Source organism: Leptidea sinapis, chromosome 6 (genome assembly GCF_905404315.1).
Source record: "Leptidea sinapis chromosome 6, ilLepSina1.1, whole genome shotgun sequence".
NCBI lineage: Eukaryota > Metazoa > Arthropoda > Insecta > Lepidoptera > Pieridae > Leptidea > Leptidea sinapis.
The window spans coordinates 7,519,206-7,546,687 of NC_066270.1; the positions used below are offsets into that span (position 1 = coordinate 7,519,206).

A 27,482-nucleotide genomic window follows, 5' to 3' on the forward strand; every position below is an offset into this window, starting at 1 on the left:
ACTTGCGTGTTCCGGTGGGGTAATTGGAAAGCTGCTCGCCGATTTTGACGACGTGCTTCGATTTCGCACGGGCGATTATCCGCTTAAAAAATCTGGAGGCACGGTTATATTTCCTCTTAAGAGCTTTGCAGTTCGGATCCTTTGTGCCCAGCGCCGCAACCCGACCGCAATGGTCGGACGTTCCGAGAGGGGCGTCGACAGCGGAGGGAATCTGTGCAAGCACGTCGTCAATTGCCGCTTGAACGCAGCCCATGAGTTGATCGGTTTCTGCGTTACCACTATGGGACCTGTAGACACACGCATAGATGCGGACGCGGTCCGCTAAATCTACGCGGAGCCAGAGAGTAGACAGGTCCCTACCCTCAAAATTGCCGAGACGGTGACAGCAGATATCCTCCCCAACGTACACACATACCCCGGCATGAGGCAAAAAATTGTGCTCAATTTTGTACTCGGGGTACGTTTAATATGACGTATCGCTATTACGAGACATCTGCGTCTCCGTAAGGATACACAAAGCCGGCTGCGCCGTCTCAAGGTGGTGGTGGGCGGCGTTTAAATTGGAGTGAATTCCCCTGATATTGCAAAAGTCCACGTTGAGCGTGGTGCGGGGTGCCGTGGTGTTACTGCCTCGTTTGTCCTCGGTCATGCGCGGTTCTGTACCCTCCCCAGAATACGAAGGGCAGCCCGAGCGAGAGTGCTCGGGGAGGGATTCTCCGGCTCTGGCAGAGCCGGTACCCTCCTGGGGTAATTTCTTTTTCAAGACCGCTCTCATATTTTGTTGGGGGGGGGGGGGGGGGTGGCCTCCCGTCCTCGACACTAACCTATGCGAAACATAGCGGCACTAGGCCGCTACTTCACGCCGGTATTCTGTGCGAGTGTGGTACTTAACCCGGACGAGTCTGGCCCGATTATGCTGACGTCATAAGACGGCAGCGTGACTCTCTCTAAAAAGCCCTTAGTCGCCTCTTACGACACCCATGAGCCTGGGACTCCCCTATTCTTTTACGCCCCGGGGAAAGTACAGTCTTTTGCTCGCCGCTGCAGTAATGCACTAAAGTTAAGTTCTGGAAAGAACACAACAATATATTTTGTTAGACGTCATTCCCTATGTACTATTATGTTCGCGATAGGTTCGGCGAAGCTGTGGTATCGCCGGTGGGCGGCGCGAACGTGGCGGAGGAGGGTTCGGGAGCGACGGGCGCGCGCTTCACGTTCGCGGAGGCGGCGCACCACGACACGCACGCCGACCTGGCCGCCGCGCTGCCGGCGCAGGGCCACTCGCGTACGTACCCGTCACACTAATTAGCAAGATTTTCGAAAAAAATATGTCAATGCAATTAATTAACCATTTTTACAATAATAACCTCATGCATAATAAACAATATGGTTTTACTCAAGGTCTTTCAACCACAGATGCTAGTATCGAGTTAATAAGAAATATTTTGGATGCTTCGGAGGATTCATATGATGCGTTAGGAGTGATTTGTGATTTATCCTAGGCATTCGACTGCGTCTATCATGAAACCTTACTTAAAAAAAAATACCACTATGGGGTTACAGATGTTTCTCTAGATTTAATAAAATCGTACTTGTGTAATAGGATCCAAAGAGTAGACATTAATGGAAAAAGATCAACTGGCTCTATCATATCAATGGGTGTACCACAGGGCTCAATTTTGGGTCCTTTTTTGTTCCTGGTTTACGTCAATGATTTACCATATCTTATTCAAAATAAACATGATATTATACTGTTTGCTGGCGATACATCTTTGTTATTTAAAATAAAAGCAAGCAAAAAAAAATCTGTCAGGTTGACGACGACATTGCTTAAGTAGTAAATTGGTTTAATGTTAATAACTTACTTTTAAACGAAAGGAAAACAAAATGTATAAGGTTTACACTTCCAAATATAGAGCACCAACAAACACCTATAAAAATTTATAATGACAAACTTGATGTAGTAGAAACTACAACATTCCTAGGCATTACATTAGACTTTAAGCTACAATGGGGTGCTCATATGAAAAACTTATGTAATCGACTTAGCACTGCAGTATTTGCGATAGAAAAAAATAGGCAGCTGATAGATGTTGAAACGGCTAGACTTGTATATTTCAGCTACTTTCATAGTGTCATGTCTTACGAATTATATTGTGGGGTGCGGCTGCAGATATTGACAGCATATTTGTGCTGCAGAAAAGGGCAATTCGAGCAGTCTATAAAATGCGTTCAAGGCATTTATTGAGAGAAAAGTTTAGTGAAATTAATATTATGACAGTACACTGCCAGTACATATACGAGAACCTCCTATACGCTCATTAACATAGTAGCAAATTTAAAAAGAATAGTGATGTACATAATGTCAGTACTCGAAACAAACATAAACTCGCAATTCTCCATCTACTAGGCTCCGTAAAATTGCTAAATCTTTTAAAGTGGATTGTGTTATATTTTATAATAAACTCCCAGATGATATTAAAATATCACCTATTAAAAAATTTAAATGTATCGTAAAAAATAAATTAACATCTAATTATAATCAATGATATTTAAAAAGTATATATTGGTTACCTAGACAACACTCGGGGTTTATATATAATACGCTAACGCACACATGAATAATTTAACATTGCAATAGCACACTACATTACGATTACATGTCAAAGAAGGATAGTAAATGCAATTATCGCAAGCGAAAAAGAGATAAATCTAATTTGCTAATTGCTTCGTATTTGAATAGATAAATACAGAATCATCCATCAGATATGATTTTTTTACCGTACACCGTAATTTATGACTGAAATACGATTCATTCATGAGTTCATGTAGTAAAAGTCTTAAAACTACATCGAAATTAGGTAAATAAAGTGTCATTGATTGATTTTATATATTATTTGTACTTTAAATAATGAAAAACATACAGACATAACAAAACAAAACCGAAATTTATTTACAGTATTGGTGCCATTTTTACAATTTTACTAACGACGGCTCCCACAAAGTTTTAAATTTACAATTATTATTTTTTGTATCTTATATTATTGATGAATGTATTTTTGTTGAGGGTTTATTACAATAAGATAATGGGAGAAACAGAAAATGATCCATTGATTCTTCTGCAGTTAGCAAAGAAGGATAGTAAATGCAATTATCGCCAGCGAATATACTACCTCGATCATCCCGAAACAGACAGCATCAATATTTCGCCATTTCTGTACGTTAATGTATTTCCGCACTCGAGACTCGAGTCACGTTGCGCTATTCGGCTTGACTCGGCTTGGCGGCGATCGGCGATGTCATGGCGTCATATTTATTTTGTTAGAGAATTAATGAAATCAAATAAAATGTTATAATTCATGATTTCTTAACTGTGGAATGTAAATCTATGATTTCTTTTTACTTTCGTAATTACTGCATCTTCCCATAACACAAGACTGCATTTTAATGGTGTACATATATCAAATTGTAAGCAATTCTGTCAACAACAAACGCGTGCGTACCGTTTTCGATTTAATAATTTAGGCGATTGATTTTCGGCGCGCTAGTGACATATCTACCTCTTTTAATACTATAATATCATTGATTATAATGTGAAAGATTATTTGAATGATAAAGATAGTTGGAATTAATGTTCTAAATTTTGTGAATGAATATAGTTATACTCATTTGAATGCTATTGTAACTTTTGTACTTTATCCTGACCTGCACTAAATAACTTATAAAGTTATACAGTGAATAAAGATTTTTTTTGACTTTGACTTATATTTATTTTAATACCGTTTTTGTGATTGTATTAGGTACGTACCCGTCACACTACTTATATTTATTTTAATGCTGTTTTTGTGATTGTATTAGGTACGAACCCGTCACACTAATTATATTTATTTTAATACGGTTTTTGTGATTGTATTAGGTAAGTACCCGTCACACTACTTATATTTATTTTAATGCTGTTTTTGTGATTGTATTAGGTACGTACCCGTCACACTACTTATATTTATTTTAATACGGTTTTTGTGATTGTATTAGGTACGTACCCGTCACACTACTTATATTTATTTTAATACGGTTTTTGTGATTGTATTAGGTACGTACCCGTCACACTACTTATATTTATTTTAATACGGTTTTTGTGATTGTATTAGGTACGTACCCGTCACACTACTTATATTTATTTTAATACGGTTTTTGTGATTGTATTAGGTACGTACCCGTCACACTACTTATATTTATTTTAATCCCGTTTTTGTGATTGTATTAGGTTGTTAACGTTCCAACTTTATATGCTTAATTAATTAATATGCAACTTTAACTTAAATTTTTAACCAATTTAACGATTCTTCAGAAGCCGAAAGTGGTGAATCTCGTGATAGCGAAGAATCGCGTAATGTAGAAGAGGCCTCTGCAGTCAGCTCGCAGGGAAGCGAACCGACTACGCCCCAGCAGGTGTGTAATTTTTTTATATAATACATATTATACATATTATATAATACATATATAATACAGAACAAATCAGAAAACGTCAATGCGCTCAATATCGAAGTGGTGTAAACTACGTCGGATGTTCGAATGTTCGTTGAATTATTGAGTAGCAATGGCCGACCCGCGAAGAAGACTGTTCGAGTATATTCGGGACTATTTTTACTTGTTTAATAGAAGCACGATTGGTTCGTTGATTCATTCAGTAACTGAACGATAAAGTGAACAGTGTAGGCGACATCTGTTAGTTCATCAGTATTAGAGTATATTACTGACTGTCATGTCATAATTTACTAGTCATCCCGTATGCTCTCAAGATACTTAAAACAGCAAGACAACCCGTTACGAAGATGAAAGGACTAAGGAGGTGGAGGACACATGCCCAAGAATATCTTCAATTTATAATACTTTTCTAAACAATTTTATGAACGAATGCGGAACTCGATCCCACGACCTCTCGCGTTCCGTGCGAATGCTCTTCCAACTGAGCTAACCGTTCGATATTGTTTTCAAATTTTATTTGTGTATTAATCCTAGAAGTGGGGTGGTATCACTTTAAAAACATAACAAATTGTTTAGATTTGCAAGAGCGACACCTCAAGTCACTTTCCTAATATGCAAATATTGGGGTTGTGCAGGTTATCAACTGTAAAGTAGATCCTGTAGGTGAAGCCACAACCTGAGAGTTGAATAAATCATACAAGGTTTTATGACGGTACGTCACTAAACGGTTAGCTCAGTCGGAAGAGCACTCGCACGGAACGCGAAGGTGGTGGGTTCGAGTCTCACGTCGTTCATAAAATATTGTTTCTAAAATTTTATTTGAATACTATTTTAATTAAGTGCTATTCTTCTACTCATATAATACTTTTCTATTGAGTAATGTGACACACAAATAAAATGTAATGAACGATGCGGGACTCGAACCTACGACTTGAAATGTCGCTCTTGTAAATCTAAAAATTTTTATGTCTTTAAAGTGATAACTCTCACTTCTAGGATTAATACCAGGGATGTTGCGAACATTCGCATCTGCATCCGCAAATGCGGAACATCCGCATTGTTTTGGACATCTGCATCTGCTTCCGCATCCGCATTAATCAATGCGAATGTTCATGCGGATGCGAATATTATACAAGTAGCGACAAGAAAGAAATTGGGCGGGGCCGGTGATTGACGCGTGCCGGTCGCACGTGACAATAACCAATGGGAGCGAAGAAATTAGTGACAAGATTCGACACGTTTGTTTGTTTTCGCTAGTGCATCATTTGTTTGTTCCTTTCCTTGCAAGTGGAAGTGAATAAATACGTGTTTGTTTGCGTTGTGAAGTGAAAGTGAACTACTTATCGTATCATAAAGATAAATAGGTATTTTTAATGTTATTGTGATACAGTGTGTAAATAAGAAGAGTTTACAAGAAAACTTTATATTATTTAAGACTAATATCCATAAGATCACAGGGTAACTTCTATTATATTACGCCGGTAATACGTTTTATTGTAGGAAAAAATATCGTTTTATGACGAAATTCGTTATTTTTCCAGTGTGATTCCCGTTATTGATAGTTTATCTATCTAACTATTTAGTCAACAATGTCACCACCGACCAAAAGTAATGTATGGGATTATTTTGAACCAAATAAAGAAGACCAGGATAAAGCTGATTGTAAAATATGCAAAAAAAGCTACTCTCGCAAGGGCCGCACCACGTCGTCTTTAAAAAACCATCTTAAGTCGATGCACTCAGAAGAATTTTCTACATTTGAGAACATTAGTAAAGAAAAAAAATTACAACAGATGAAATCTGACGCAAGTAAGTTTCATAATTAATAGTTTTAATTAATTAATATTTACTTGAGGCATTGTTTGGTTAGTTTAATAAAAGAATAGTTTTAGTTGTGGTTTATTGGCTAAGTTTCCACTCAATATTATAGTTATTTGCTGTCATATAAAACGTCAGTTGTAAAAAGACTAATATATGTAATTCATTTATCTACTTTTTTATTGTTTCAAAATAAAACAACCTGTACATAAATGTATATTTTTAATATGATATTAAAATATGAATAGTGAATTACTTAACTCAAAAACTATTCGGCTGATTGCAAAAATTTTATCACTATCAAAAAGTGTACCTTTTCTTTTTAGTGTAGTTTAGCTTCACGCTATATTTAATGTTAATGCCAGAAAACATTAGGGATCCTTCCTTCTTATAAATATTTATAAGGAATAAACTCCTTTTATTTTTATTTTTTGCAATATAAGTTGGACATTTGATAGAAAGGTTTTCTGGTGTTTTAAAATGTCCTCACTTTTTAATTACTTTTAAGTAAATAGTTTTTTACAACGAAAATTTTTATTTATTTGTGTATTTTTCAGATAAAGTTACCACTCCTCTGCAAGAATCAAAGAAACAACTTTCATTAGAGGAAATGGTTCTAAAAGAAAAGAAGTGGGACGTCAATAACTTGAATTCTAAAAAAATTGATAAACTCATTGGAGAAATGATTGCACTTCAAAATTTGCCGTTTAATTTTGTTGAAGGGCTAGGTTTTCGTAGACTGATGCAAGAATTAGCACCAAGATATAACTTTAGGGGACGCAATTTTTTTACAGATTTTGTATGCAAGGAATTATATAGCAAAGTGGCTCAAAAAGTTAAAGGATTAATCGAAAATTTTGATAACATGTCGTTTACGTCTGACATTTGGTCGGATCCTAGCTCAAACGCTTCTTTGCTTAGCCTGACTTGCCATGGAATTGCAGAAAACTTTGATAGATCATCGATAATATTGAAATGTGAGACATTTGACGGCCGTCACACTGGTGACATAGTTGCTGAAAAATTCAGTAACATGCTTTCTGAATGGAACATTAAAAAACAACAACTGCATTGCCTAATCAGAGATGAAGGGTCTAATATGAAACGAGCCGCGCGATTAGCAGCATTAAATGATATAGACTGTACTGTTCACAAGATACAACTGGCTATCCGTAGTTGTTTAGGTTCTCAAGAAAACATAAAAATACTAAAACAAAAATGTAAGAGAATTACGACCCATTTCAATCACTCTACCATTGCCCAGAAACAACTGCAATCAATTCAGGACAGACTGAATCAACCGCACCTGAAAGTGTTTCAAGATTGTGTAACACGATGGAACAGTACATTCTACATGTTCGAGCGTTTTTCAAAGATAAAGGATGCTCTGAGCCTTTACATGAATGATAATGAAATTGACCCTATTCTACCAGAAGAATGGAAAATGATTGAAAGTTTCATTCAATTACTGGGACCTTTTGAGGAAGCAACACGGGAACTGAGCAGCTCTTCTGCTCTTATTTCATCTGTGATACCGATAATACAAATGCTTGAAAAAAAAGTTGATGACTATTTATATTTAACAAGATCGCAAGAGTTTGATCCGATTCGTCAGGCTGTAACGACTTTGAAAAACGAACTTTCTACAAAGTTTTCTAGCTTGGGAGAAAACAATTTATATACCATCGCTACCTACTTAGATCCTCGCTATAAGCACAAATTTTTCACACCGGTGACTGAAGAAAAGATTAAAGATGACATTTTAAAAATGATAAATATTGAGAATGACAATTTTGAATCAGTTAATACCAATGCCAAAAGGGCTAAAATAACTGATTGCATGGAAAATGAAACAGAACAACTAGGACCAGGGACTTCAGGTTTCAACAAAAAGCCATGCTTAAAAAACGACCTGGCTATGATGTTAGATTCGTCGAGTGAAGACGAAAGTCAAGATGAGCCAGAAAATAGTAGCGTTGAAGCTGTATTAAAAAAAGAGTTACTTGCTTACCGTACTAAAAAAAGAATAAATGTGAGTGAAAATCCTTTAAACTGGTGGAGTGTACATCGAGGGGAATTCAAGGTATTATCGCCGATAGTACGAAGATTTTTATCTGCTCCACCGGGCAGTGTTCCTAGCGAACAACTATTTAGTAGCGCGGGATTAATTTACGAACCTCTGCGTAACAGACTAGAACCAGAAAAGGCGGCAATACTACTCTTCATCAAGTATAATGCTCCTATTTTTAAATTCAACTACTGATATAAAAAACAGAAGGTGTTCAGTTACATTATACATGACTTATATTTTTAACATAAAAATAAGTACTTAATTATGTTTGATTACAATAAAAATGTTAATAATTACGTTGTCATTGTTTTAATTCTTCATGGATAGACTTTATTTACATAATATCTTATACATCCGCATCCGCATCTGCATCCGCGGATGTGAGCCTGCTAAACTCCGCATCCGCATCCGTATCCGCGGATGTGAAAATATCGGCATCTGCAACATCCCTGATTAATACACAAACAAAATTTTATGAACGATGCGGGACTCGAACCCACGACCTCTGGCGTTCCGTGCCAGTGCTCTAACCAACTAACCCTTCGAGTGACACATCGCCATAAATTCAAATTCAAATATTTTTATTCAAAATAGGATGTGCCATCACTTATTGAAAGTCAAAAAACTACCACCCATTCCAAAATGAATGCCTCAGACCTGAGAAGAATGGGCGCAACAAACTCAGCGGGCTTTTTTTTTCATCGAATAAATATGTTTACAATGTAATATTGTACAATTAAACTTATTATTTAATAGCCTGAGGGCGGTCACTCCATTCCCAATCTGTGGTATCATTAAGAAAGTCATTTATGTTACAGTAACCACACAAACGTTTTTTAACAATTCTTTTGAATAACGTAACACTTTTGTTTTGAACATTTTCTGGGATCTTGTTGTAAAAGCATATACATAGGGTTATTATAATAATAATAAAACCTATTTATTTCCAATCTACTATTAAATTACATTCTTACAGTTATATTACAGTTATATCTATGATTACATCTATTATAATAAATATTACTTATTGTTAGCATTATTTACACAGATAAGAAATATATATATATATATATATATAATTTTTATTGTCTGTACTGTCATCATCATTATTGATTGGAACCCCTTCTTGGGTATAGGCCTCCTCCAGCTTGTTCCATGCCTCTCTGTCCATTGTTATCTTTTTCCATAAGTGTCCTGCTGTCGCTTGAATGTCTTCTATCCACCTTTTCCTAGGACTTCCTATTTTCCTTTTTCCTATTGGCCCTTCTCACATAGTCGCCTCTGAGGTCCATCTATTGTCTCTACATCCTGCTATATGTCCAGCCCACTACATAGGGTTATCAAATTCAAATATTTTTATTCAAAATAGGATTTATAATCACTTATTGAACGTCAAAATCTACCACTTTCTATCTATCACTTTGAAAACATGAGAGATGTGATGTGAAACGTTTAGCTGTTGTTTTCGCAGCAGGTGCAGGAGGAAGATCGAGAAGCGGAGGCTAGCTCTACGCCACGGCGAGGGCCCTCGCGGTCTCCCGCCACCTCTCACCCGCAGACGCGTTGGATGCGCGCTGCCGGTACGTTACATGCAACATTTGTTTGTCGCATTTGTGAAATAATACAGGCCTTTTACACACACTTGCCTATTTCTGCCACGAAGCAGTAATGTGTAAACATTAGTGGGCAAATAAGATTTAAAATCTTATGTTTCAAGGTGACTGGCGGCACTGCATTGTTATGGGTAGGGCGTATTAATTACCATCAGCTCAACGTCCTGCTCGTATCGTCCCTTTTTTTATTAAAAAAAAAACTTGCACAAATGTTACTTAGTAACACGTGTTTCTGTTATTTGTTACAATTCATTATGTTACTGCAATAATATGCCTGCACACATGCTGGTTGAGGACTGCAGGCTTTTTACATGCACTTGCACAAATGTTAATTAGTAACACGTATTTCTGTTATTTGTTACAATTCATTATGTTACTGCAATAATACGCCTGCACACATGCTGGTTGAGGACTGCAGGCTTTTTACATGCACTTGCACAAATGTTAATTAGTAACACGTGTTTCTGTTATATTCTAAATATATAAAAATGAATTGCTGTTCGTTAGTCTCGCCAAAACTCGAGAACGGCTGGACCGATTTGGCAAATTTAGGTCTTGAATTATTTGTGGAAGTCCAGAGAAGGTTTAAAAGGTGAATAAATAGGGAAATGCTGCAAAATTAAATAAAAACAACAAATTTGTTTTTCCTTTGATGTGTCCATACATAATCTCTATGAGAGAATTTATTGATGCACTGTTTGACAGTTCTGCTGTGAAACAATTTCATTACGACAGCAGGGTGCATATTTTACGAAGTAATTTTTGATGTTATGATATATTATTGACAGATTCATATAAAAACATTATTTTATTAATTATATACAGAACAACGTCTGTTGGGTCAGCTAGTTTGTTATATTTTATCGTGTTACTGCAATAATATGCCTGCACAGACTTCGGGCTTTTACGTACACTTGCACAAATGGTAGTTAGCAGCACGTGTGGGTGTTTGTATTAATTTGATATTACTATATTAAGTATATCGTTAAAAATATAGTCAGTTAATGTGTACTCGAAAATTATGCGTAGCTCTGTCGGCCTTTTAACCGTTATGAGTAGTATGCGGTGCACCACACTCTTTTTTTTATTATATGAGAGAGGGCAATCGGGCAAGAGGCTCACGGGATGGGGAGAGGTGAGGCAACCGCCCATGGACATCTGCAACAACAGGTGTGTCAAGAAATGCGTTGCCGGCCTTTAAGGTGGGAGTATGCTTTTTTCTTGAAGGTCCCTAAGTCGTATCTGTTCGGGAAGACGGCTGTCGGTAGTTGATATACTCTAATAGCAATTCATATTCATATATTTACTGTAGGAATAGATATTGATACTCGAGCTTATTTTACTTCAGCAACAGTCTTTTCACTTTCCATGATTTAACATTTCAGATAGTGGGAGTGGATTCCGTGGCCGGGGACGGGCCAGAGGTCGACCACCGAGGAGGTCTCACAACTATATGAGGTTCTAAATAAACCAATACAGATTGTAAAAATTAAAAAATAAATGAAGTTGTTATATTCAAGTATTGGAAATAAGTGATAAAACTTATCAAATGTACATTTTGAATATTACATTTAAAAAGTGAATTTCTTTAATAAAAATCATTAAACATTGATTGAAATTATATATTTTTTTTAATATGTATAACATTTAAATAGTTATTTTCTGTAATAAAAAACATTAAACATATTTCATTGAATTAATTACGGCGGTTTGGATAACATTTCTCTTGATAAAAATTTTGGATTTCCACGGATTAGGAATGATTATATACTAAAATACCTTATCAGATGTTTTTAATGTTATTCACCAGAGATAGACAACATGCCACAGTATAAATAGCGCAGAAGGTAATCTTAGTATTTTGATGTAAAGATTTAATATTGTGTATTCGCTCGTGTATGATTTATGACAAGTTTTATATTATAAGGTACATGAAAAGTAAACAGTAATAATTATAATGTTTATTTTATTTAAGTTCCTTTATGCTCATCACGATTGGCAATATACAGATATTTCTTTTTTTGTATTTCATGAAATCTACAGCACATCACTTATTAGCTAGATAATATAATACCAAACATTGACCGACAGATATGTTATATTATAAAGGCAAAACAAAAAACTTCATAATAGCCTACATAGATATAGCAAAGAGAGAAAAATTATAGTACCTTCTCATATTAAATTTTGGTTTGCGTTTGTCTAGGAGCTCGTGGGGACATGTGTAGTTTATGTGTGTGGGTATGATTGGGTTTTTTAAAGAGATAATTTTTCAAGGGGCTGTTATGAATGGGATCATAATTTAACATTAAGGATAATATATGTTTAACATTAAGAATAAATTTATTTTCGGTAAGATGGAAAATATCGAGGTCTTGGAAAATAAAATATTCGAAATGGCCTCTGTTGCTTTGATACATCAAATCTTTAAAACGATCTCCGCTAGGTTCCGCTGCCACGGTCCAAGCGCAACCCTCTTCTCGGCAATGTTTTAGAACCGATCATCACCCACCAGCTGATTACAGATTGCTCGTAGGGTTTCCGTCAGGATTGTTGAACTGAAAATGTTGTATTTCTCACTCATAGGTGGTCACAACTTAGCATCAAGGTTGTTATCAACGGTGCATGCTCCCACTTTAAACCGACTGCGTGATAGTGACCTATATCACTTCTGTGGACAAACTTGTGTCTAAAATTGGACGTAATTCCAGAAAAACGTTCCAAACCACAATCATGTCGAAATTGAGTTAAGAACACAAAACTGGTCACGTGATTCATATTAACGGACTGACAAAAAATGGCAGCCCTCATGTCACTCTTTATATATGACATCATGACTTAGTAGCCCAACCCACATGTATGGGACACAATGTATAAATACACTAATATTTATTAAACTTTAAACACGAATTCCTTAAAATGTGATGCTTGTGGCTTTGAATGTGTTTCAGGAACTACGTCGAATTGAGAATGGGACCGAATTAACGTTTAAACTGAACAAAGTAGGTAGGAAGATTTGTGTGAGGGCTAACAGTCTTCCTTTGTGTCTTCGATATGAGAACACTTAACACCCTTAATTGCTAGAGGTAGAATACAAATACAGACATCCTCGCGTCGATATGTCGAGTTACATTTAGTTCTGGGGTCACAGAAGTGAAGGCCGAATTGGCATCTAAAAAGCTTGTATACCTACTTAGTAAGGCGAGACAGTACTGAACTTCAAGCCACCGCATATCAATGCCAATGAAAACCATTGATACCATTCACTAATTTTATTTAACCCCGTACAACGAAGAGCAGCGAGAAAATAGTGAAGTTCTCGCCTTGCACCCAGCGGAGTTCAAACCTGCTACAACGTTGATAGTCAGGCATGTAGGTTACCTCACAAACTACTGGAATAAAGGGCTCGTCATAACACTTCTGAATCAGTCAAAAAGCATAATTAAGTTGGTACATTCGAGCCGGCTCGAAGGACCATGAAAAGGGGTGCTCTTAGGGGTAGATATATGGGTTTTATGGTAAAAGTATTTATTTACTTAAGATACTAAATTAATCTATGACACTTGCTAAATAACTATAATTATTGGTTCTACTTGTGAGTACGCGGATCTCTACTACTAATTGGTTAAAATGGTTACTCGGAGCAGTCCTGTAATGGTTATAGACAAATGGTTAATGGTAACTAGGACCGGACCGATCAATGGTTGCTCGCGTACTGCCTTACTAAAGGCAACACATGGTTATAAGTAATTAATAGTATTTACTAAGCAATATTTGTAATATAATGCTGTTCGATAGATTTACTTCGAACAAACACCTTGTAAAGGAATGGCTTTACATCTATATGGAATTACAGGTGTTGCCGGTCTAGCCATGGGCACATCGCACAGTTTGGTTGGTTCGTTTATACCGCCCTGTGGAGAAACGTGACACCACACATCGGGACGATACGACATGGGTACCTTCAAAAAAAGCGCGTACACCTTCCTTAAAGGCCGGCAACGCTCTTGTGATTCCTCTGGTGTTGCAAGAGAATGTGGGCGGCGGTGATCACTTAACACCAGGTGACCAGTACGCTCGTTTGTCCTCCTATTCCATAAAAAAAAAACACACATCCAAATGAGTATGATATCCAAAAATCTTCGCGACTTTCGTTGCAAATTTTAAAAAGTATCTTATTTGTTCATTAGATTCACTCATTCTGGCTGAAAGAAAAACAAATCAATGAAATATTAGAACAAAATAGAAACATTTTTATGTCATCAATAGCAACTAGATACAAATAGTACAGCCAAAAAGCTTTTATTACAAGTACACCTATATCATGTGAAGACTTTTCCCTGACCTAATAGTAGTATCTAGTATTTTAGAAATGACATCAAAAGGAATCAATTTTGAGAAAATAAATGTCTTTTAATACGTACTCACACTTCTGGGTGGGCGCTACCTAGTACTAGCATCTTACATTTGATAATAATAATAAAAAAATTGCCTTGATTATTGCCCTTAATCTAAGTATACAATATCAGCTTATAAACATACATTAGGACAAAAGGGAGTAGGCTCAGCTTATGCTGCTTGAAATATTTTCATGCAGCGCTGGTTTTCAGCCATCCCCATCTCCTGTGGGTGGGACACATAGTAAAAAGATCACATTCATATGAATTATCAGAGATCAAGTCTTCTCCAATGGACAAATTCCTTGGTGGTGTGTTTTTATTTATTTATTGGTCTACCAGCGATTTTACATAAAAATATTTCTTAAACAATTAACAATTTAAATTACATGTGCAGGGTATGCAAAATCATTTAAAGGTAAACACTACATGCTAATTTCGCTTATCGATACATTATTATAAATCTACAAGTGAGTTAATCTTCGTTTTCAAAAATGATCCCAAAATCGTTCTCTGCACTGTCGAGAACCTCGGATACGATACCCATGTTTTTGTGATCATAATCTTGCACGGCAGCCATCTCGGACTAAAAATGATCCCAAAATTGTTCTCTGCAACCTCGAGAACCTCGGACACGATATCCATATTGCTGAAAACATAATTGTGTGTGGCAGCCATCTTGTATTTCAAAAATGATCACAGAATTGTTCTCTGCACCCTCGAGAACCTAGGACTCGATATGCATATTGCTGAAATCATAATTTTGTGCGGCGACCATCTTGGATTGCAAATATGATCACAAAATCGTTCTCTGCATCCTTGAGAACAATTGTGTGCAGCAGCCCTCTTGGATTTCAAAAATGATCACAAAATCGTTCTCTGCACCCTCGAGAACCTCGGAAACCACGAAAACGAAGTGTAGAAATGTATAACTCTGTATAATTTACAGGGAGAAGTGGTACAGTTGCCAGCACAATTTTAACACCAGACATTATATCAAATGTCAACATTGTTTACATCTGGGATACCATAACAAAAGTTTCACTAGAAACTTCCAACATTGCACACCCACTTGGGGAAACTGTTATTAGTGCATACACCCATTTCAAAGGCGCACATATCAATAGACATTACTGATGTCCATGGACTGCTGGTTGTTTCTCTTTCCATCATCCGCTCTGATGGATAAAAATAAATTAAAAATAGTTGAATACCCCAAATATTACCCTTACATTACTCCATAGTTGTTCAAAGGACATGAGCTCAATAATACAGATTTAATTGCTTTAACAAATTTAAACATAAAAAAGGTTCATATCATTTGAAGAAACCAAGACCATCTGATAAGCTACTCAATTTACCTTTTTTTTCTAATAGCACCAAAAAGAAGGTTTCATTATTGACAATTTAGATTTAAAAATAAAATAAGCCATTAATTTAATATTATTTATTTCCCATTAAAAAAAAATGAATTACACTGTAATCTGGAATGAAATGCCAAACAAATTTATCTTGATACATTTAGACTTAACTAGTTCAAATATTATTTAATTCACTTGTCTTTAACTTGAATAAGATCATTTAGATCTAATGCTACACATATCTCTTTTGAGTCAGTTGGAGGATTGCGGTCTAGTATTTCCGTTATGGGATAGTAATTATCACGATTGTCAACATTCCATCCTGAATACTGCAAGAAAATAATAAACATTAATACAATATTATAAATCTAACCTATATCCAAATTTAAAACTAGTGGACAACATTACATTTATACACACACACACACATACTCACGCCTTGTTCCCGTCGGGGTAGGCAGAGACAATAGAATGCCATTTGCTTCAATCCTTACAAACCTCACGCGCTTCCTCTACATTCATTACTCTTTTCATACATGCTCGCCGGTTGCGGGTGCTTCGGACCTTCGGAATTTGATCGACGAATGTTCTACGAGGTCTCCCGCGACCGGCTTGCCCACACACACTTGCCTTATATATTTGATGCGTCATTCTTTCTTCACTCATTCGCTCCACGTGTCCAAACCATTTAAGCATTCCTTTTTCAGTCCTTGTCACAACATCCTCTTTCAAACCATAGCGCGCTCGTATTACCGCATTCGGAATTCTATCTGTCAGTCTTACCCCACACATACTACGCAGTGATCGCATCTCAACTGCGTTAATTCTGCTTTTATGCTTCTTCTGCCATACCCAACTCTCACTTCCATACATTAACGTGGCGACAAGCACTCCATTATGTACAGCCATTCGCGCTTCTATTGGCATCATGTTACATTTATAATAAGAACAAATATTTTATTTGCATTTAAATCTTAACCTTTACAATTACCTATATTAAACAATTTTCATCAATATCAATCAAGCAGTTCTTGAGTTATAAAAGGACAGACCAAGCCCCCAATTTTATATTATTACTTGTGTGTGTAAGTACCCAAAGAAATTTAAATAAGATATTAGAAATGTTAATCCTCGAGGTTCTATGTTACAATTTTAGCACTTTTTTTAACTATTAATGCAACAAGGTTCTATGTGTCATTAGCTATACTTTTGCAAAGGTGAAACCACTGGATGGCAGCACATTTATTACAAAATATTCAATTTTACTGTGTTGTTTTTAATTTACAAATGAATTAACTAAGTTCTATGTTAAACATAGAACGATTTCATTTTGGTTTTGATTTATTTGTAGTGTAACAACACTCTATGTTATATATAGAACAAGTTTACCGACATATATTCTGCAATAACTTCAATATATATTTCCACAAACCAAAAAAAGGTAGATGTTTTTTGTGTGAGGAGGTTGATATAAAATACAAAAAAGGACATAAATTAACATCAGATTTACAAGAGAAGATAAACAGGCACAAACTAGAAAAGGCGGCTGCAAAGAAAAATCTTGATGAAGACAGAAATGGTACAATTCCAGTATTATTATTCCAGCTTTGATCTAGATAATGTTTTATCCTGTACCAAGGAAGGAGAACACTGCTGGAAGAAGTGAAAATGATATAGCTAGTGACATAATTCAGCTAAACCCTATTGTATCATACAAACGAGTAGCAATGACTTCTTTAATTTTCAAGAAGTCTGTTCGAGGCTAAAATATTATCTGGTTCCTTTTTCCAAAGTGACAGAGCTTCAATTTACGAAGTCACAATTTGAAGTGAGTTAAATGATCACATACTGCAAAATCAAACACTGTAGCTAATGTAAGACCCCAGAAAACACGAAGTAATGTAAACACAAATTTTTTGACTGTACCAAAACTCAAAAATACCTGTATTATGCAGGACTTAATTAGATAATATACGGTCTATGTATAGATAACCTTTCAAGATGTTGAAACAATCAACCACATGAATTTCAATACCAATCATAGAATGGTACGTGGAGCACTTGCTAATATTGGGACAAAGAAAATTAGACCAACTATAACACCTACTAACTTCCTGAAACAAGAGATACCAGCAGAAATAATGGAGTTAACAAAACAAAATCTACAAAAACTAATTAATAAGAAATCTGTACAGGACAAATATGAGGCCTTACAAGAATAGCTTATCAGTCTGGGCAATAAACTTAGAGCAAATCCACAGAAAAAAGACAAAATTGGAGAACAAGCAAGGAAACTTATGACGAACAGAAAAAAACTACTGGAAGATAGGAAAACATATCAGAAAGAAATTGCGTCCATCAGCAAAGAAATAAACAAAAACATAAGAAAACACAGAAACATGATAAGAACTGACAGAATCAGATTTCATATAGAAAAAACAGGTGGGGTGAAAAAAGCCCTTCGAGAAATAAGAGACTCATTAACCTGGATTCCAAAACTAAAAAATAACAACAATAACGTTATAACAAAAAGAAAACATATAATTAATATTGCAACAGAGTTTTATCAACAGCTCTATAAAGATGACAATCCAATAAAATTCACCAATGATGGAAACAAAACAGTACAAAATGTTCCGCCCATAATGAAACAAGAGGTAGTTATAGCTGTGTTATCCCAAAAAAACGAGAAGGCCAGGATAGAATCACGAACGAATTATTAAAATCATCTCTAGAGGCCACATTAGACTCTGTAGTGGATATTTTCAATAATATATTAATATCTGAGGAGATACCAAAGCAATGGAAAACAACTACAATTAGATAAAAACCTACTACATAAATAAGGAGAGAAGGAGCAGATGAACAACTACAGACCTATAAGCCTTATGCCTAACTTATATAAAATATTTTCAAAAATAATCTTAGCACACATGACCAGAATACTTGAAGAAAACCAACCTATTGAGCAAGCGGGATTCCAAAGCAACTATTCAACCATGGACCATATACATACACTAAAGCAGATTATTGAGAAGTATAATAAATTTAGAAAGATATATTATGTAGCATTTATTGACTTTAATAAAGCGTTTGATTCCTTAAAACACCACAGCATCTGGGAAGCACTTAAAACCCAAGGTATAGAACAAAAATATATTAATATAATACAGCAAATATACAAAAACAGCAATGCAAGAATAAAATTGGAATCCATTGGTGAAGAATTTGAGATACAGAAAGGAGTTAGGCAAGGGGGCCCTTTGTCACCAAAGCTATTTACAGCAGTATTAGAGCAGATCTTCAGAATTCTTAACTGGGAAAGAAAAGGTATTATCGTAAATGGAGAATATCTACATCATTTATGATTTTCAGATGACATAGTGCTATTGAGTGAGAATCCCACAGAGATACATGAAATGATCAAACAATTAGATGAGGAAAGCACAAAAGTTGGGTTGACAATGAATACATCTAAAACAAAAGTCATGACAAATGGAATTAAGAGGTACAAGCGTAGAGTATATGGATGAATATGAATATCTAGGCCAGACAATCCCCAACGGATCAAATGGATAAAGAGATCAATAAAAGGATTGGTAACTCTTGGAAACGCTACTGGTCATTGAAGGAGATCATGAAAAGTAAGGAGATTCCAGCACTAGAAAAAGGCAAGATTTTAAACACCTGCATAACACCATGTATGTCGTATGGATGCCAAACCTGGCCCCTTACAAGCAAAAATATGAGAAAACTGGAAGTATGCCAAAACACCATGCAGAGGAGCCTATTGGACATAAAATTAAAGGACAGAGAAAGACTAACGGACATATGAGAAAAAACAAAGGTGATCCCCATAACAAAAACTGTGAAAAAACTTAAGTGGAAATGGACGGGTCATATGATCAGAGGCCCAAACAAGTGGTCACAGAAACTCATCCATTGGTACCCGAGAGATGCTAAGAGAAAGAGAGGCAGACAGATACTAAGGTGGGAAGATGACATAAAGAAGGTTGCTGGACCAGTTTGGAGTAGAGAAGCGTGGGAGAGAGAGCACTGGAAGGTCCTAGAGGAGGCCTATGTCAGTGGACAAGCAAAGCAAATAAAAAAAAAAAAAAAATAAACATGTTACTACATAACTAATGTCTAGAAATAAAGGCTATCTTTATCTTATGTATAGATGGATGCCTACAGTAGACAAGGAGTACTAGGAGGCAATATTCAAAAAATAAGTTATTACCTTACCTTTTAACTTTATTAAATATTGCATAATAAAATTTACTTTTAGTTTGATTTTGGCCAAATAAGCTTACTTTTTTGTAATAATAAAGTTACTTCACAGATATTGTTTTTTAATGCTACTAAGACATGATCATTTATATCTAATTAGTTCATGTGACTAAACAACTTAATACTAAACTAATATAATTAAAAAAATACATATAAAATTTGCCGACCTTTAGCATAATTTTTATAAAAATTATTTTAAGCCAAAAACCTACTTGCATTACTATTACTATGATAAACAATTTGGCTTCAACAACGGATGTTGGTGTTGAGCTAATCCATTATATTTTTGATGCCTGGGAAAGATCGCAGAATGCATGTGTGTTCAATATCCAATACTGTTCAGAAATCTTTGTCACTATGGCATAAAAGATTTTCTGATTTTATATTTAAAACCTAAGATCCTAGAGAATCTTAACTGTTGCCTCTCAATCTATTCCTGATAATGTCATGTATGTATGTACATAGGCACATAAGACTGAGCCAACCGTTTGTTCATACAATTTTGTTTTCATATTTTATTTTTGTATAATTGAGGGAAAAAAAGTGAGGGTTATCACTTTATAACATAACAAATTGTAAAGGATTGCAAGACCGACATGTCAAGTCAATTTCCTATTATGCAAATATTGGGGTTCAGCAAGTTATCAACAGTCCTAAGTAAGTAACTAAGTAGATCCTGTAGATGAAGCAGTAATGTGTTAGCATTACTATGTTTCGGTCAGAAGGGTGCCATATCTAGTGAAATTACTGGGCAAATGAGAATTAACATTTTATGTCTCAAGGTGACAAGCACAGTTGTAGTGCCGCTCTGAATTTTTGGAGTTTTTCAAGAATCCTTAGGGGCACTGCATTGTAATGGGCAGGGTGTATCAATTACCATCAGCTGAACACCCTGCTTGTCTCATCCCTTATTTTCTAATTTATAATTTAATCTTTGTATTATTTCAGAGGATCAATGTTCTAAGTTCTGGTTTTTAAATAAATATTTTTTTTATTCCAAAGTTCCATGTTATTTTAATTTCAATAATATTTTAAATTATAAAAGCCTTTCATACTCTTAAATTACAATATAAAATGTCACATAAGCTTAAGGCTACCATAAAATACATTTTACTAAAGTCAAAAATTTCAAAGTCCAATTACTAAAATTCATTAAAATTAACATAGAACCTTGTATTAGTGAGCCAGCGAGCTGTTGCCTGTATAGGCATATATGTAGAACTCTCTGAATATTGTGTGAATTGTGCAAAATGGCAGCAATCATATTAATTAAGATTCTCATAGTGTAAATGACCACAAACATCATATATTTTATTTAAAAACAGCAGTGTAGTTGAAAACACATATAGTTACACGTTGTGGAAGTCTCCACAACATAGATTTACTGAAATAATCTATATCTACTATATTTCACTTACACTGTTACAATTGTCATTAAGAGGTGACATGTTTGAGGCTATACCACTTCTGGTGATTATTTGTTGTTCAATATATTATTTAGATTCCCATGGTATATACACACAATAGAACAAAGTATTCACAATTCACAATGTTATTCATAAATTGCAAAAAAGCTATGTTTCTGGTAGCTTACAAATAGCCCCCCTTAAACAGTTCAACAGGTGGGTTTCTTTATCCAGAATACCAGTTAAGTGAGTTACATATTATTTCATTTATTAACTATATAATCATCATTTCATCAGTTGTAAAACATGTGTTAATCACTTGGTAGGTATAATATTATAAATTTTACAAATAAAAACGAACAACTGATATTAATGGAAATAAACAAAGAGTAAATGAAATCTCAACATGCCCAAATCTTATTCTTTTTTTTATGAAAAAAGGAACGAGACGAGCATGACGTTCAGCTGATGGAAATTGATATGCCCTGCCCATTACAATGTAGTGCCACTCAGGATTCTTGAAAAACCCAAAAATTCTGAGCGGCACAACAATTGCGCTCGTCACCTTGAGACATAAGATGTTAAGTCTCATTTGCCCAGTAATTTCACTAGCTACAGCGCCCTTCAGACCGAAACACAGTAATGTTTACACATTACTGCTTCATGGCAGAAATAGGCGCCATTGCGGTACCCATAACCTAGCCGGCATCCTGTGCAAAGGAGCCTCCCACTGGTTCAGATTCAGATGTAACAAATCTGGCAGCCTGGTGTATTAAGTATAATGATGTCCAGATCCAGTCCACATATTAACAGTTTTGTTATATTATGTTAAGATACTTACTACACATGTACACTTATGTAGGATCTTCCCATTAGATTCCATGGGAATAAACTTTTGAAGCAATGCTTTTCCATCAATTTTCCACAAGTTAAGCTCATCTAATTTTGTTGTAATCTTGTCACCATCCCATTTTACATCAGATTTTAGTAGAACAAAATTCCCACTCTATAAATTAAATAGTTATCAATTAAAATTATGTTTAAGAAAAATAATAATGATATACATATAACAGACATCCAAAACAAATTCATAAATCATTATGATAAATTCTATAATTCAGTCTTTTTTACATTAGCTTTTTCCTATATGGCAAGCGCACCATTTAGGGCACATTTGAAGTGAATGTCTATGAACAGATGCATTATCAGAAGTCTTGAAGATTTGTTGCCCACCTTTGACATGATATGTTGTTGTATGCATTAAAATGTAGTTTAGTAGGAATAATAATTCAAAATTATGACAGGTGAAAAAACACTTAAGGACATGGAAAAGGAAATGATTTCCATGTGGACATATGTAAATGTATATAAACCATTGAGGGGTGAGTCTAGTAGATACTAATATTTTATTGAAGTAGGTGTTACTTTGCAGAAATCCATAACTATCCAAATGTTTTAAGACTCAATGAGTCTCGTGCCAGATTTTGGCGAGCCAACATGTCCTGGGGATGCCTCTTGCAGAGGCGAAACACATGTCAAATTGTTTAAGGACAAATATTGGCGGAATTAACATTTAAGAAAACTTAAAACATTTGGAGATATTAATATGTCAATGAACAAGCATAAAACTGTACAATGGACTTGAACATATTTCTTTTTCTCATATTACACTGTATAATAAATGAAAAAAACATACATGGAAGTGCTTTGGTATGTCTTTAGACTGACTGGAATCCGATTTATTTCCATCAGACCCATTTTTCTCATCATCAGAACCTTCTTCTTCATCAAGCTCTGCTTCATCGTCATCACCTTCTTCATCTTCTTCTCCTTCACCTTCACTTTCATCAGATGTTGAATTTTTACGTTTCTTCTTGGAATTGTTCAGTGTAGCTTTTGTAGTCCGTTTCCGTCCTCGAACTGATGGTTCATTCTGAAAATATATTTCCCTTTCTAGTAATCGTATTATTATGTATACGTTTGATAAAATTAATATTTAAGTTCAAGGTTTTCATCCTAACCTCCAAAGGTCCTTAAAATTAAACAGCAATGCCCTTAGTTATATAAAATAAAATTTATTCTTTTCATAATCTATGATTATGTTAAATACAAAACTGAATCCAATAATTCTTAAAAATATACAAGAACACAAGCTTACAACCGAGTCAGCGTCCGGCGTCCAATCTTCTCCTGAGTCTTGAAATTCTTCTGGTTCACCGCCACCTTCAGAACCTGAGTCGTCATCGCCTTTTTTGAGCGATTTCCTTTTACGCATTTTCTTTTACAGATACCAACAGTAACTTGTAAATTATAAGCAAACTACCGCCACACTTCTCATTACACAAAACCTCAAGTTTTAACAAACGTCACACAAGACAACAAGTTTATCAAAATCTCAAAGCATCGGAAATCTATCAACGAAAGCTCGCTTCGTTTGCATTCGTATTTCTTCGGGTTTGAGATTTGGGTCGTGGAATATATTTACTCTGTGATATATAAAAAACGAGTAGAGCTTAAAGAACTTGTGTCCAAAGCCGTCATAAATTAATAAAAAAAATATATATAAATTATAGGGGAAGGATTAGGAAGTGTCATAGCATAGGTACTACTATTAAACTATTAGATGAACACCTTCCATATACGAGACTATTGGTTTGCTTACCTTATCTTTTTTATTAGTCGATAGTCGTTGCCTAGAGTAGAGCTAATAGTAAATACTCTCTGTCAGTGTAAACTGTCATATTTTGTTGGTATACATGACGGCAGCAAGTGCGTCATTGCATTGATTAACTTTGTTTTTTGACAATCTTTGGTGTATTAATTAGAACAATAACGCAAAAACAAAAAACAAGTCGCAATTTCATATTTTGGTCTCTACTAGCGTAAATTTCTGTAAAGATGAAGTTCCAATACAAAGAAGAACATTCATTTGAAAGACGAAAGACTGAGGGCGAGAAAATACGCAGGAAGTATCCTGACAGAGTACCAGTAATTGTGGAGAAAGCCCCAAAGGCCAGACTTGGAGACCTCGACAAAAGGAAGTACCTAGTACCCTCGGATTTGACCGTGGGACAATTTTATTTTCTTATCAGGAAGAGGATTCACTTGCGGCCTGAAGATGCATTATTTTTCTTTGTTAATAATGTAATCCCACCAACATCTGCTACGATGGGATCTCTGTACCAGGAACATCATGACGAAGATTTTTTCCTTTACATTGCTTTTTCTGATGAAAATGTGTATGGATATTGATTTGTATATTTTCAATTACCTACTTATTACTTGTATTGTTTTTTCATGATAATACAAGATTAGATTTAAGGCTTATGTATAATTATTGGTGTTTGTTTTGTTTTTAATAATGGTGATAAATTAGAATAATTTGCAAATTTCACATATGACATATTATTTCATGTTAATATTTAGAAACTAGTTCACACTTGTTTAAAAATTAAATTTAAGTTGAGTATGTATAATATTTGAATAAATAATAAATTATCTTAATTGTTTTTCATTTTTCTGCTCCAGTTAGTGTCATTGCAAAACAAAGCTACTATCTCAAATTTGTCTCTTAGGGACTTGATATCTATAAAACAATATTGCATGACTAAACTTGGAACATGTAAAATATTGTTTTATTGAAATGTGCTATAATAAACAGTCTGCTAATAATAATAATTTGAAAGAAGTTTCACCACAGGTTGCAAGGCTGCAACCATGATGTGTTCATACCTAGATAAAATTAAATATAAATCTTTTAATATTATGAGTATTGTATGTTTCATGAATAAATAATAATATAATTTTGTCCCCACAGACAAAGCATGTTATATAGTGAGTTGGTTTTTAAAGTATTGTGTGGTTCTATTTATGTAAAAATGTATTTAACAATTTTTATTGCTCAGTATTGGTACATTCAACATTCTTCTGTTCAGTGTTCATCTCGGTGTTAGTGGTGCAGTTGTGGTTTATTGTGTTCCATATTATTATCTTTAAAATGACAGGTCCTAAACAATCTTAAAATTTTTAATTTTCTTGCATTTATGCAAGCAAATAAAAAATTTTAATGGGGTCTAATAGTCAGAGATTATTTTTTAAGTCAGCAGGCTTTTTAAGAAGTTTTATTTTATGAGATGTATTGAGCCAGATGTTCAAATGATGTTAAATGATAGTCCCTGCCCTAAGGAATGTTGTAAAACCAAACAACAAAATACTGGTTGGTACTGGAATTATGCTTGTCTCTTTGAGGCGCCTGAAGTCTCATAAGCATGGTTAGCAAGGTGTGTACACTTTCCTAAGATGCTAACAACACTTACTACTGTGATTCCTTCAGTATTACGGGAGATTTGAAGATTCAAAAGCACTTAGTTTAAGTATCAGGTAACCCATTGGACATTATTCTCCTTTTAAAAGAAAAAATAACCTAGTTATTTCACTAGCCACTACACCCTTCAATCCAAAACACAAGTGTGCTTGCGACACCAAAAAAACTGTTGGGGTAATCACCTAGCCAGTACCCTGGGTTACGAAGCCTCCCACTGGTAAATTTGCAATCAGATTTGTTGTCAGTTTATGTTAACTGACAGCATATTATGTGATGTAGAGAGTGAAACATTGACTATGAGCTCTGTAACTCTCTTTCTGCCTCTCTGTAACTTGCCTCCCACTGGGGTAAATCTGCAATTAGTATTGCATTCAGTTCATCAGAACTGATTATTTTGATGTAGAGAGTGTGTTTCTCAGTGGAAACATCTACTCAGAATGCTGTAACTCATTCTCTGGAGTAAGATAACCTTGCTTCCACTGGTAAACCTATAATTCTATTTGTTTTCCTTTTATGAGAACTGACAGGATATGATACATAATATTTAGCTTTTAAACATCTCCTCAGACTGCTTTAACTCACTCTCTGGGTGAAAATAATGCACATCAAAGTTGTATAAGTATTTTTAGTAGCTGATATCTACAAGAACTATTGCTAGAATATTAAGTTTGCAAGCCGGAATTTTTGCATCTCTGGTGCTAGGTTGTATATCATGTGTGCCTTTCTTTGTAAATAACTTGTTGTACACACAATACCAATATTATCTCTCTCTCCAGGGTGTTCCTAAAGTTCTCATATAATTCTCTATGCAGCAGTTCAATAGTGCTGTGTTCGCTTTGAATGCCAAGTTGATGACTAGGTATAACTTTACTACCAAGTACTTACTGGCAAAACAAGATGGGCAAGAGACATAAGGGTGTATTTTTTTTATACTCAAGACTTTCATATATATACACTGGAGGCTCCCAATGAAAAAAGTTCTTATGTACCTATGTTGGCTTGGGATTTGAAGCAATTGTATGAGGATTTCCCTGGTAATAGAGTTGGGAGGCGGGTCGTTTCCATCCGTAAATTATTATGGTTGAGGGAGGCGCTGGCTGAACGGGCGCTACTTGTGGTGGCTGGATGAGCCTATTTTTAGAAACTCTGTGTCATGTTTTTAAAATTAAAGCTATTAATTTAATTTAAATATATTTATAGTTTTACGTTGAGCAGAAGAAACGAGTAGTACGAAGATGATTATGTATTCGTCTTAGCTCGGGTGTAATCGGCGTGCGATGCGAGTGCGGGTGAAACCGGGCGTCGGGCGAGCGTCGAACAGCCAGTCAGGGAAGATCTACCGAGCGCGGTGGTTGTGTCGCACGCACATGCCGGGAACACCACGTTCTTACATAATCATAGGCTTTGTGAAGGGTACCTACTATAACGATTGTGTTGCATTAGCAACAAACGTTACAATACGGTAGATATCATTATTAAATGATACCTACCGTGTACAAATTAAATTTGTAACCAAAATTTATGAACGGTGTGGGACTCAAACCCGCGATCTCTCGTGTTCGGTCTAAGCGCTTCACCAAATGAGGCAACCGTTCGAGTGACGCAAGGTTTGTAAATCTTGGCACCTATGTCTTGTTTAACTCTCAGGTGGTGGCTCCATCTCTCAGTTGATAACCTGCTCACCCCAATAATTACATATTATTAGGAAATAGACTTG

General features: G+C 35.3%; 4 protein-coding genes across 5 annotated transcripts in view; 3 read left to right on the top strand and 1 right to left on the bottom strand.

The window, feature by feature from the left end:
* The window catches only part of LOC126965045 (translation initiation factor IF-2-like), a 31,598-nt gene extending 19,653 nt beyond the window's left edge, over positions 1-11,945 (top strand). The window contains exons 8-11 of the mRNA XM_050808481.1: positions 1,134-1,285; positions 4,349-4,449; positions 9,846-9,954; positions 11,373-11,945. Of these exons, the coding sequence (XP_050664438.1) occupies positions 1,134-1,285; positions 4,349-4,449; positions 9,846-9,954; positions 11,373-11,452 (442 nt within the window). The 3' untranslated portion in view covers positions 11,453-11,945. The remainder of the gene's footprint in view (positions 1-1,133; positions 1,286-4,348; positions 4,450-9,845; positions 9,955-11,372) is intronic.
* Positions 5,490-8,670, top strand: LOC126964999 (zinc finger BED domain-containing protein 4-like). The gene is made up of 2 exons (XM_050808395.1): positions 5,490-6,294; positions 6,861-8,670. The coding sequence occupies exons 1-2, from the start codon at positions 6,075-6,077 to the stop codon at positions 8,564-8,566; spliced, it is 1,926 nt and encodes a 641-aa protein (XP_050664352.1). The 5' UTR covers positions 5,490-6,074; the 3' UTR covers positions 8,567-8,670.
* A 3,871-nt stretch (positions 11,946-15,816) lies between the features above and the next one.
* On the bottom strand, positions 15,817-23,848 carry LOC126965106 (clumping factor B-like). Of its 2 annotated transcripts, none has more exons than XM_050808570.1 (4): positions 23,603-23,848; positions 23,138-23,374; positions 22,283-22,447; positions 15,817-16,074 (listed from the first exon to the last, which is right to left on the bottom strand). In XM_050808570.1, the coding sequence occupies exons 1-4, from the start codon at positions 23,714-23,716 to the stop codon at positions 15,937-15,939; spliced, it is 654 nt and encodes a 217-aa protein (XP_050664527.1). In that variant the 5' UTR covers positions 23,717-23,848; the 3' UTR covers positions 15,817-15,936. The 2 variants fall into 2 exon arrangements, with proteins under 2 accessions (XP_050664527.1, XP_050664526.1); XM_050808569.1 differs by having other exon boundaries at positions 23,600-23,840.
* Positions 23,849-24,105: 257 nt separating this feature from the next.
* Positions 24,106-24,941, top strand: LOC126965138 (gamma-aminobutyric acid receptor-associated protein). Its single transcript, XM_050808606.1, has one exon. The coding sequence runs from the start codon at positions 24,340-24,342 to the stop codon at positions 24,691-24,693; it is 354 nt and encodes a 117-aa protein (XP_050664563.1). The 5' UTR covers positions 24,106-24,339; the 3' UTR covers positions 24,694-24,941.
* The last annotated feature ends 2,541 nt before the right edge of the window (positions 24,942-27,482 follow it).